The following is a 13,039-nucleotide window of genomic DNA, read 5'->3' as shown; positions in this document are numbered from 1 at the left end:
TTAAGCTGTTTTAAGCTGAATGGGTTTCCTCTCCGGCTCAGTGTGCAGCTCCAAGACCAGCAGTGCCAGGAAGGATGGGGATGTTGAGGACAGCAGCAGTGCCCAGGGGCTGGGGGAGGGCAGGGTCATTTCTGGTGGTGCTCCTCTCAGTGTTTGTGTAACCACTGGGTGCAGCAGCACAAGCAGCTTGGGCTAATCAAAGGATGCCTTTTATCAGCTCCTCTTCACTCTCCTGCTGCAGGAGAGTTCTGTTCCTTTACCCTTCTCGTGTCCTACTCTGTGACCTGCCCAAGGGCACAGGTCCCCACTGAGCCCTTCCAGCCTTCCCCCACCCCTTGCATCATCTCCCATAATCTTGAGGCCAGAGAAAATATTGTTTTACCTGGCTAATCTGAGGGAGGGGGCAAGGCCAGCTTCCTGCTGAATCGACCAACTCGCTCTGCAGGCCGAGTCTGTGACAGCTGATGCATGATGGTGTTTATTTTCCCTGTTCAGTTTTTGAGCTGCCCAGGTTCCTGCCCTGCCCCTGCCCAGCTGCAGGAAGGGCAATGCTGCAGCAAAGGCAAAGGTAGGGTTACATGGGCAGAAACACAAGGGAGGGCTGACGTGCACTAAAGCAGTACACTGTGCTGCAGAAATAAGGCAAGACAATCTGAAAAAGCGCTGCTGCATTATTTAAGACATGAAGAACTTGTCTTTGTTAACTCTTGCCAGCTGGGTTTGCAGCATTACAGCTTCAACAAAAGGTACAGCATGAACCACACAGTAGTTTTCGGGCTGAAGTATTTGACTCTTTCAAGATCTTTGTGCTGCTGCTGAGGGCTCTGGGATAATGACCAAGGCAAGTTTATAGCCAGTAGGCTTCCACTTGTCATGTGCACATCTGCACCTTTTCTGGAGAATGGTTACTGGCCTTCAAAAACCAGAAAAATGGATGCTAAGGACAGCAAAATGTTCCCATGAGAGGTGTCAGAACGTGGTGCTGCTCAGGCAGTACAGATGTTCCTCTTGCTGACTCATTCACAGTCAGTTGTTCTCCTTAGCAGGCTTGAGCAGCAGCATCACTGGACTGAACTTACATCAAACAGCCTCAAATAAAAGTGTCAGGGTGAATGTACTCATTTACAAATTACTGTAGTTTGGCTTTACTAGATATCAGAAAAATAACACTGTACAGTTATTTTTATGCAGCTGGCCTCTTTACCTGGCATTAGCACTTCTTGGTGCTCCAAGCTGCCTGAGAGAAGCACTGGACTGGATTGATGTCACACATCTGGCCTTAGGACATTTATCTTTTCCTTTATATAGGGTGCACTTATTTCACATAAGCAGTTCCAGGTCAGCTTTCTTACCTATAAACTGTGAATGATAGCATCAAGATAGATCTTGGCCTGCCAGAACTGTTCTGTCCTGACAGTCTGTTGGCTGGGCAGGACTTGCTTCCCTACTGTCATCATTCATTTTCATCTCACACAGATCTTTTACTCCATTTCCCAGGCAAAGTTCTGGTTCCTCTAAATAAAACAATGCCAGTATGCAAACTCTCTGCTGCTTTCCCCAGGGGCCTTCAAGAGGAGAGTCTTTGCATTGGAACTTCCTTGTGCCAGCAAAGTAAAAGCTGGTTCCAGGCCAGTCATACCAGAGCTGGAGCATTGGGAGGGTGTGCATGGACAAATAAAAATTATCTGTACAAAATACCCCAAGAGCACCCCCCAAGTGCCGTGCCTCTCACTGGCACACAGGACTGTGCTGGTGGTGGGACAAGGGAGCTTATGCACATGCAGCATTATTACTGAAAGACTTGTGAGGGATTTGTCTTTGAAATTATTCAACTTAAATGCCTTTTTTAAAATTATGTAATGGGTTATCTTACTTTAAACTGTGATTAACAGCAGTAATAATACCTCGTAGTTTATGTGCAGTATTACTAAATTTGGTCAGTGTAGGTAAGGCTATGTCTAAAAGTATATGAATTCATATTCTTCACAGGGAGCTGCTTTTTTGTATTTTACTGATTTATGCAAGGAAGGAGAGTTTTCCCAATGGACTGAAAATCATATGTAGAGACAAACTCTAAAGTACACATGAGAAACATTCAATAGGAAAACTACATGAAAGAAAAAAATGTATTCTGGTCTACTTTCACCTCCCTCTGCAAGTAAACAAAAACACATTGGAGGTTTGTTTGAGCTGAAAAAATAAAGATAACTGAAGCAGCAGGTGGGAAAAGGACAGAGCAGCTGGAACAGGCCGATACTAAATGTTGCCAGATTTTAAACAATCTGTTAAGCTGAGAGGCCACTTTGGCTTTAACTTTGAAAGATATTGACTTTATGCTCAGGAAGCATAGAGAAATTTTTATACATGACTGAGATGAAATGTAAATTGAGCTACATGGTTCAAGCTGGTTAATAACAGTTCCAGTCAAACGCAACCAAAGGTGCAATGATTGCTTCAGCCAAAGGAACTCCGACATCCTTTGTGGAGGTTTGGGTTTGTTTTTCCAAAATGCTTTTCCAAGTAAATCCAGTTCTTTCAATTGCAACATCTATGGCTTCCTAAGTATCATCTGCCTTCTAGTTGTATGTTTTCTGCAAGTTGCTTCTGTATGAATTCCAGTGTGACTAGAGCTGCTGAAATTGTTTTTAGCTGCTCTCTGATGAACATCTTCATCCTTAGTAGTAGGAGAAGGAAAAATGTCACTAAAAGAAGTTAGAACTTTTGAACCAACGTTAGAACTACAAGCAGACCCAAGAGAGTAAAACAAAGAAAGGAAAAAGGTACCAGGGCAAGTTCAAAGTAATGAGGAGGGCTGAAAAGCCTAAAAAAAGTATTTTAAGGCAGTTCATACTTCAGTTATTATTATATATAGGAGAAAATTAATTAATCTTGAGAGAAGCTTTGTAATATTAGAATATAAAATTTTTAATTCCCTTAAGTCATATTTAATTTTAAAATGACACATTTTCATCAGCACTCCCATGGTTAGGGTGTGGCTGGCATTTCCTTGGAAAAAACCCCAACCATGAATTAAAGCACAGTGTAAATTAAAGCACAACATAATCAATGAAGCCTAAAACACACAGCTCGTGAGGCCACACCTGGCACATCTTTCCATATTTGCCCTGTAATAAAATCCTTTAGTAAGTTTCCATGGAACAAACTCTTCTGTTTTCTGTGCTGCTGTGATGGCCCTTTCACATCACTGGCCTTCCCTATGGGAGCAAAACCCCATCCAAGTAAATGGCTTTCCAGATCAGAATTTCAGTGCACATCAGCCCCCCAGCCCAAGAACTGATTGTGCCCAGATCATACATGGAGGGCATTTGCACAAAGTGGTTGTTAAAAGGCAGAGAAGGTGGTAACTCAAAGAAGGGTTAGGTGCTTTTCCCTCATTTTAGATATATATTTTACATATATATGGATTTTATATATCCAGAGATCTAATCCTGTAAATGGTTATTACTGCCATTTCTGTGCAAACCAACTCCAGTGAATATGTGTGAATGAAACAACATCAAAAACAATTCTTTGCTATCTCCAAGATTACATGCCCATTAGGGCCATGCCATGAACCTGAGAGGTTGGATCACCTGCTTCCTAGGAACTAGATGCTGTAAGGAAGGAGGCACAAGTGTGGGATTGTAATGACCATCCTGTAATTGAGATACAGGAATGGAAGCCCTGAAGGAATAGATTTGGAGGTGGCTGTGCTACAAGGCTGGCTACATACCTGGAGCCTACTGAACTTGATTACTTCAGCCCATCCAGCATTAAAGTGAGCTCAAATGCTCTCTACTCTAGAAGTTGTAGTAGTATTTGATATTTTGGTACTTTGAGTATTTATAGAAAAAGAACTATCAGCTCTCCTATTTATGGGTCTGTAATTACGGGCATCTCAAGCACTCCCACTACTAGGAAAAAAAACCCCTCCTTGAGATCAAGGAGTTGACTTTTTCATGAGATAGAAACTATTGCAACATTATGCAATTTGCTTGCTGCTAGGTGAAGTATTTAATGTTCAAAACAACTCTTTAATGCTTCACGATGTGGATAAATTTAGGCGGTGCTCAGATGTCCATTAGGTAAATTCAACCTCAAAGTCTATTTTAAGAATAATTTTAACACAGAAATATGAATTAATTTGGTTGTCATCTAGGTTAAAAGACATTCAAATGAGTAATTTTGCTAAATAACATTGCTACATATGTGAGAGAGGTGAGCCAAAAGAGTCTTAAGTTTCAAAGACCTGGCCCATTAAGTTTCCACCTGAAGTCAGCTTTAATCTCTAGCTTCTATCTGAAGTCCCTTAAGATTGATTTCTCTCTGATGACTTCCACGCACATGCTCAGCAGCTGGAATCAGGTTGTGTGGATCCCTGCGTGGAACAGGCTGACCAGCAGATGTCCCCAGATTCTAAATAATCCCAGTTAAAGCTTACAAAATCTTCATAGCCCTTCTGCACGTTCCAAAGGATGAAGAACCGGAGGCTACAAATGCTCTTGCTGCTTCCTAACACACATTCTTGTAAAAACTAAAGTTCTGAACCAGGGAATATTGACTACTGACACAAAGCACCTTTATTGTCACAGAAAAAGTGTCTGGATATTGATTCACTTTTTATGACATGCTGCCTATTGATTGATTGTCCTTTGTTTTATTTTCAAAAGCACTCTAATTTTCTTTCCCCTAGAACAGCAACACTCCCCCTCCCCCTCCTCCTGGAGGTTCAGACAGAGGAAGCAAGACTTTTTCCAAACTAGTATCAATTAGTTTTAACTTGGATAGTACCAAACTTATAAACTGGTTTTGCACACCAAATGCTTTTACATTTCCCAACAAACTACTTTAAAGCTAAGGAGCTTGCAGGAGGCTGAAGACACAAAGGTTGCTTTGTGGTGAAGGAATGAAGAGAGGCAGCTTAGTGAGAGGTAGAGGAGACAGACTGAGCCATGTGTTCTAGCTGTGACCTTCTTCCCTACCAACACCAGAAATTTAACTTCGTTTGATTTGGCATTAAACAGACTAGTACATAGGAGCAAGAGGGCTTGGAGAAAAGTGTGTAAGTGACTGCAGATTTGTTTGGAACCCTTCTACCTGTTTCTGGAGGGATAAGGGGATTACCTTGCACTGTCTGATGACCAGAATGCCAGATTTCTCAGCATTGCTTACATGAAGATTTGCTTCTTAAGGGGACTGAAAACCAATTCCTTTAACTTCCTGGTTAGAAGAGTCTAACAGTATCTAACACAACTACAAAAAGAGCATTAAAACACACACCCATGAAATTAAAGATGACTACACGAAATGAGGTGAACTGGCACTGAAAGTTTTTATCTGTTTCAGAAATCTATACATTTAGATACAAAACAGCATTAACACAAAAATTTACATATTTTCAACTCTTGTATTCCACAAGCAAAGAAAGTGTTATGTTGTAAATGTATGTGTACAATATAAAAGTCTTCTGAGTGTATGGGTGGAAAAAAAATCTGAATAGAGCCCCAAAGAGAACACACTGTAAAAATGACTGTCATGACACAATGAAGTCAATTTTTCCCAGACAGAGAAAAATTTACTTTCTAAACAGTGTATGTGAATACTGTAAGAAACTTGAACTTGCTCTGATATAAATATATGTATTTGCCAAAAATGTTTTTTAAATGCTGTCTTGGCTGAGCCTTCTTTAGAGTCAATCATGTCAGAGTAGTGAATCACAGGGATACTAATTTAAAATAAAAGGAATTAGAAACTTAAGATATTCAACAAAATCTGAATTTTGAGTACTTAATATACACATAAACCCCATTAGAGCAGGAACAGAGATCAAAAGACTGATATTGTGTATGTCTGTGTCTCTTGCAAAAGATGGAGGCAGAGTTTCTTGCCTCAATTCCTGTGTATGATCCTCATACTACATCTGATTAGTAAGGAAAATTCCTTAGGGACTAAATCCTGGTTTACTGTTTTTATAAACAGAAAATTCTTATTCCTTGATGGTTTTGTTATGTTTTTAAAGTTGTGGCAATCTAGTGGTAACAACATTAAAATGGGCATGTGTAAACTTTGAAAAGGTAACAGAAAAAAAAGAAGTTTGTGGATGCAGATTCAGACTGAGATACCACAACTGTATCAGCTGGATAGTACCTGACAGTGTTTACTGCAGATACTGTACTTGGAAGGTACACGTATGTATGAGGGGGCTTAAAAAAAAGCCAGATTTCCTGATCATCTTTACCCATAGTAAATCAAATAGTTTGCACAGAAGTCTTCATTATTTACACGTCAACTATACAAGTAACACAAAAGAATATCTCAGTTGAGCACCAGTGCTGACTTTAGGAGCACTACCTTCAAGTCAGAGCATTAGTATTCCCTGTCACAAGTAAATTCTGATATACGTCCACAAGTTTCCATTTTCTGGATCAGTTGTATTCAGATCACTTCTTTGTTCATGCCCATCTTTGACATTCCAAGATTAGTGATAGCAGCAGTTTTATAAAAAGTCTGGGTATCCTGGACAGCTTTCCCAGCATAATCAGTTCAGATCTTTTTGAAAGAAAAGACCATCAAATCCACGGATCTGGATTGTAAGGTTTTACCAAGAGTTCGTTATATGGCGTTTATATACAATTCATGTGAGAATAAATGGTGGGAACAGAGTCAGTTTGTGTGTGCAAACAGCAGGATGTCCAGCAGTGGCAGGAGTCCACAGTCGACTCAAGGGCAGTGGGGTGTCAGTGAACTAGGGCTGTCATGTCACCTTGGTTTGGAGTAACCATAAGGACACCGAAGCATCAGGCTGTCGTGACTAGGTAAGACATGAGTGCTGTAGTATTCAACCAAACTTCCCATGTTCAAAAACATGATGTCTGAATCCAGGTAAAACTTGTCATCCTGTTGTAGAACAGAAACCATATGTAAACATTGGCAGTAATGTTTCCAACTCATTGTTTAAAGAGAAAAAGCCGAAACCCCATCATTAGAATTAAAGAAGTTCTTTCAAACATATGACTGCCTTGCAAACTAGTCAGTCACACAAAGAAGTCCATATTAAACTTAGGAATTTAATAGTCCATCCTTTAGGATTCGACTGGAGCTGAAATTTAGATGTGAACATTTACAGTTTATCTTTTGTGTGATACACCAACTAGACAGCCCAGATCTGAGTACTCAAACTCTCACCCTAGACAAGATATTTGTAAATCAGCTAATTTTTACTTTCAGGAACGGGAACAAGTTTAGACTTTAACTTACTAATTCTAATATATACCTATATGCACCCACATTTTATACACACACACATATATATAATATACACATGCACACAGAGTGCAGCGACTAACCTTTTCAAAGATTCTGTAGTTTCTCACTTTTCCTGCAGGTTCATCCCATACAACCAATACCTTGAAGAAGAAAAATGCAACATATTCAGTCTATGCTACCAAGCTCTTCTAAGTCAATGTATTATTGAGGAATCAATTAAAATTCAGCCTAATAAAAAAAAAAATCTCTGACAGGATAGCAATTGTCTCAGATTTTCTTGCTTTAAGAAAAGAGCCCATCTAAATTATTAAGTACTTTGTCATACATAAGATATAGTATGTCTCAATCAAGAAGGTTTTTGGGGGGTAGATTCAGCAATTGCAAGTTACCTTTCCAGGCTTAGTAGATGAGTTCCTAATACAGTACAATCCATTTTGCGGTTGTCCTTGTGGGCTACTAGCTTTAAATATCCTAAAAAGAATAAGCAATTACATATATTAGCATTTTATGGCTCAGATAAGTCAAGTGCCTACAGTCTTAAAATTCTTTTTTACAAATCTCTATATCAGCTGTAATAATTCATAGTAGATCATCACTGAAAGAATGTCACTGTTCTAACATCCAAACCAGCAGTGCAGCACAGAAGATCTGGCTTTCTGATCTCATCTACCTTCCTGGCAGAACAACCTTCCCCAAACAGAGCAAAATCACGTTGCATTCTCATCTATCAATTGGTACATGAGCACTGAACTAACTTGCCTAAGAAGTGATTTCCATATTAAACACTTGTAGTGTGTTTTTAAACACAAGTTGTGCCTATCAAAATTATCTTTGGACTACTGCTAAGTACAGGTTTTGGTAGGACTTCCAAGTAACTATTTTAAAAGTCACATTTTTACCTTTCAACTTCGAAGGATTCAGAGGTATTAAGAAATATTGAAGCAGGCAGCCCAACCTGTAAAAAACAGGAAGAAAATAAAATCACCGTGTAGGTAAATGACAACTCAAAATGTTAGTAACTTGTTATGCAAATAAGTTACAGCCATCACTATCTGAAATTATTAATGGTGATTTAATCAATACTTTATGCTTTTTTCTCCTTGATATCTAGTATTAAAATCCGGAACTTATCAAGGCATTCTCAAAGAGGCTCAAAAAGAAATAAAAAAAAAATTACACAGCACTGTGCTTTCAGAAAGCTATTCTTTTCCTGGAATAATGTATTTAAAACGATTCCCAAAAGTATATATGAGCAAGCGAAAAAATATTCTTTGAGAACAGATCATCTGTTTAATCTTACTTTTTCATAGTCATCATCAGAGTTATCATCATCAGGTTGGCTTGGCTTGGAGGGTAGTGCTGGTTTTTCAAATGAAAAGCTTCTAAAACTCTGTCCATCTGGTGGTGATCTCCTGGAAGAAACAGAACGAAAACTGAAGGATATGTCATCGGCAAAACAGAACAAATTTACACAAAACACTGAAGGGATAGTAAAACTAGAACAGAAATTTCAGTTTAGCCCCCAAATCATAGAACGGATTGGGTTGGAAGGGGAACTTAAGGATCATTTCGTTCCAGCCCCCCTTCCACCCAACCAGGTTGCTCAGAGCCCCATCCAACCCGGCCTTGAACACTTCCATGCTCCAAAACTTCTCTGGACAACCTGCTCCAGCAGCTCACCACCCTCACAGTAAAAAAATTAATTCCTAATATCTAATCTAAACCTACACCTCCCCTCTCTCAGTTTAAAGCCCTACCCCCTTGTCCTATCACTACACGCCCCTGTGAAAAATCCCTCTCCAGCTCTCTTGTAGCCCCTTTAGGTACTGGAAGGTCTCCCTGGAGCCTCCTCTTCTCCAGGCTGAACATCCCCAACTCCCCCAGCCTGTCTTCACAGGAGAGGTGCTCCAGCCCTCGGATCAACTTAGTGGCCTCCTCTGGACCAGTTTCAAAAGGCCAACACCTTTCTTGTGATGGGGGCCCCAGAGGCGGAAGGCAAAATAATTTGGGTAATCACAGATTAATTCAGGTAGGAAGAGATCTCTAGAGGTCATTTAGTCCAAGCTCCTGCACAAAAGAGGTGCAACCAGATCAAGTTCTGAGTATCTCCAAGGATGGACATTCCACAGCTACCTGGTTCTGGTGTTTCACCATCTACATGGTAAAAAGTTCTTCGTAATACCTGCCTGTAATTTCCCAAGTTGTGACTTCTGACTGTTGCCTCTAATCCCAAAACACTGCAGACCTAGGAGGTCTTGCTCTGTCTTGCCATACCCACCCACTAAGTAGTAGCAGGTACCAGTGATCTCTCACTGGTCTTCCTAAAAGTTGAATGAATCCAATTCTCTCAGCCTCCCCTCACTTATGTGCTACAGCCTAAACATCTTGGTGGCCTGACATGGGACTCGCTCCAGTCGGACAGTGTCTTCCTTGTATTTTGTCTTTAAAGAGTGTATTACTTGTTCTTCAGAGCTGCTGAATGATCCAATGGACAAAAATCTTTTCATCTGATTCACCACCATAACTAGTTCCACATCCCTTACTAAAGTTGATCTTAATATAAAATAGAACACATTTCCTATCTCCACAGAAGCCTAAAATTGTTTTTGTAGTTCCTTGAGGTTCTGACATAAGGGCTTCTTATTCACTGCAATCAAAGGCTATTAAGGCTTTAAGACTCACCTGAAAACAAATGAACTATAAAATTTTGGTGTAATTATTTTTTTTTTGGTTTATCTACTATTTCTTTCTGAACTATTTCTGAAACTAAATTCATTACAGAATTTTCAAATAACAAACACAGGCAATAAAAGCACAACACTGAGGAAGAGAGGGATGGTGCAGGGAAGAGAAACAGGTATCACTATGAATCTGAGAAATATGTCTGTCTACTAGTTAACTAATACACAGTGGAAAAACATAATAGTGCATTGTGGTTTCATACTTACTGTAACTGGGGACATGAAGACTTCTCTGCTCTAGGCTTGATTCCAGGGGGCTGATGGCTTGGCACAGGTGGCTTTGGGAGCACTGGTGGCACAAACAGTCCAGGTTTACCATGTTCTCTTGGCACTTTGAGCTCCACTGGTTTTTCAGTGAGCTGTGACAGCTTGGGTTTATTGGCTGGTAGTGGAGGAGGAGTTCGCGGTGAAAGGTTTAAGTTTTTTAGCTTCTCACATCCTTCTGGAAGAGGAAGAACTTGGGCTGGAGGCAGAGGGTCTGGAGGCAATGGGTGAGATTCCTTGACACACACAGGCTTCTTGAAAACAGGCAAAGGGGGCACAGGGGGCAGCTGTTCACTTAGTCTCCGGCTTGAGGACTGACCCCTTAGATTAGGTTCAGCTCGGCACTGTAACTGCGGCTCTCTCGTGGTTATGGGATCCTCTAGTTTGATGTCAGGTAAGCTCCTCTTAGGAGGTGGTGGTGGTGCTGGTGCTGTAGGTTTGCCAGCATAGGAATTTGCCCTTGCTTCTGTGTGGGCAGCTTTTCTGACATGAGGAATGGGTGGAGGTGGGTATGCTGGGGGCAGCACCATATCTGCAGAAAGAAGACATCCAAAAGCATGACATTCTGAGGGGAAATACAGTATGTCAACAAACAACACTTTTCACGTTAATTTTCTATGTGATTTAAGGTATTTCACTGGCATCTGGTCTAACAGTACCCAAAATGCTGGATAAGCATTTAACTTTCAGCATAGTTCTACATGTTACAGGTAGTAAACTTCTGCTATTTTTATTCAGGTATGGCTTGTGATGACTTAGCAAAGGCTGTTCTCTTTGCTAAAAATAAAGAAAAAACAGACCACATTAAAAGCATTAGTCCTGCTCCAGACTGATAGCCAGATGCAGGTCATCCAGGGCAGGAGGCCTGCAAGCATGTTCTGCTTTCTGTAAATGGTTACTGCTGTTACTGTAAACTTCTGACCCTAAATACCTCTCAAGATTAGATACGTGTGCATTACTTCAGTTATTTTACCACTTGCAATGTTTTAGTTATGACCAAAGCAAAATAATAACCTGGCATTCCACGTGAATATTGCCTTCACTGGGGGCCTTTCATAAAGGGAATCAAAGAAATCACATACCATCTTTCACTATGTCACAGGTATCTGGCTGCAAGTAGGACTCATCCTCTTCCTCCTGGTCGTAATCTGCAGATAAAAATAAGTGTGTTAGACTCTGATAAGTAGTCCTGGAACCAAGAAAGAGTATGAACTACTTCGGGCTCTTTAACAAACAAATAATTTTCAGAACTTTTTTTTAAAGAGGTAAAAAAAAAAAATTAATAATTTTGGTCCACCTCTCTGCTATCTAGAATAGGTGTTTCCTTAAATTTTAATGTCAATTAAGAAAGCCATCACTTACAACAGGGGGACATGAAGTACACTAAATATGAAATTTTTTTCCAACTTTTAAGTTAAAATTTCTAGTGCTATAGCCTTCCTGAGAAAAATTCTAATCAGTTGCAGAGACACAACTACATGGATGCATTGGCAAAACCACTTGGAAAAAATATAATCCCCAAAACTTAACCCTAACACAGAAACGTTTATGATTTTGCAATATGGAAGCCTAAGCAAGCCTAGTGATCTACAATTAAAAAAGATGCACCACAACAAATGGCTTAAGTGGTTTCAATGTTGCCTCTAACTGTAAATCAGAATAATCAAGACAAGAAAAACATGTTACTTCTAGGTAGTACTTTCTCATTGATTATAAGAGGAGTCTCAAGAACAGTATGAGAGGAATGCACTAAAAAGAGAAAAAGGTAAGAATAGAAGAACTGATTTTTATCAGATAATTTTCCTAATTTAAACTCCTACTAGGCCTCTTACCATAATTCATCTTGCATACAAACCTTCCCTCCCATAAACACAGAAGGACTAAACTACAACCCTACATGAAATGCTGATGAGTTGGTTTTCCTCTGCTTTGCAGCAATTGAACTGGATTTCCTAACAAGACTCAGTCCTGCCTTTTTGTCTTAGTCAAGAAAAATAGTCAGGAATTTCCTTTCAGGAAATGAGAGTACTCGCTCCCATCAACCCTGCCCTTAGAAATCTGAAAGGGAAGATGAGAAAAGGCCTAGTAAAGGATTTCTACTGAACCCTGAGGCAAGGTTTCTTATATTGGATTTTACTAATATATTTCTTGACTAGAAGTCAGTTGCTGAAATGTGTTGTGAGTGCCTTCCAGAGAGGCTCTCGGTCATGTCCTCACTTCTAACTAACCTCCTTGAAAGATCTGAATTTCTTTATTTTTACTAACAGAATATCTGCTTCTGATTTAAAACTACAACAGCCATACACCTTGTTAAAAAAACAGTTGCAAAATGGATCAGTTTGCTTAAGTTACAGGAATAATTCCTGTAGAATCCGGAAGAAATAAATAAGCAAATAAAGAAGTCTTATTTATTTATCAGTGTCTGATTTGTCACCTTCATTATCTGCTGAATGATGAGAATACTTGATATCAATGGGACGTTCTACTGAGCCATAGAAACTGTCTGCATCAGAACCAGAGTCACTGCAAAAAAAAAGACAGAGTATCTTCTGTTTAGCAGGGCTCTAGCACTGGAAAAGAATGTTGGAAAAGCAGAAGCCATCTGTTCCTATTTCCCAATTAACAGTCTTACATGTTGCTGCTGTCTTTTAAAAAGATTGTATTACACAAAGCTGACATTTAAAGTTCTGTTAGTAAAAAGATTTATTTTTGTCTTGGTATTCTTTAAAGCATGAATTAGGAAGGGCATTCCTTCTTGGGTCTTACTG

At 39.7% G+C, this 13,039-nt stretch overlaps 1 protein-coding gene across 5 annotated transcripts in view; it reads right to left on the bottom strand.

The window, feature by feature from the left end:
- Positions 1-4,734: 4,734 nt before the first annotated feature.
- SH3BP2 (SH3 domain binding protein 2) overlaps positions 4,735-13,039 on the bottom strand; it is a 36,234-nt gene continuing 27,929 nt past the window's right edge. For 4 of the 5 annotated variants that reach the window (XM_027642974.1, XM_027642977.1, XM_027642975.1 and 1 more), the window contains exons 6-13: positions 12,706-12,794; positions 11,354-11,419; positions 10,215-10,803; positions 8,567-8,678; positions 8,166-8,221; positions 7,656-7,737; positions 7,347-7,406; positions 4,736-6,897 (exon numbers count right to left, since the gene is read on the bottom strand). In XM_027642974.1, the coding sequence (XP_027498775.1) occupies positions 6,760-6,897; positions 7,347-7,406; positions 7,656-7,737; positions 8,166-8,221; positions 8,567-8,678; positions 10,215-10,803; positions 11,354-11,419; positions 12,706-12,794 (1,192 nt within the window). In that variant the 3' untranslated portion in view covers positions 4,736-6,759. Of the gene's footprint in view, positions 6,898-7,346; positions 7,407-7,655; positions 7,738-8,165; positions 8,222-8,566; positions 8,679-10,214; positions 10,804-11,353; positions 11,420-12,705; positions 12,795-13,039 lie in introns of all 5 variants that reach the window. The other variant, XM_027642973.1, reaches the window with a different exon arrangement.

Source organism: Corapipo altera, unplaced genomic scaffold, assembly GCF_003945725.1.
Source record: "Corapipo altera isolate COAL_440 unplaced genomic scaffold, ASM394572v1 22, whole genome shotgun sequence".
Lineage (NCBI taxonomy): Eukaryota > Metazoa > Chordata > Aves > Passeriformes > Pipridae > Corapipo > Corapipo altera.
Note: the sequence above shows the minus strand (reverse complement) of the source record. Positions and strands in the feature narration are given on the sequence as shown.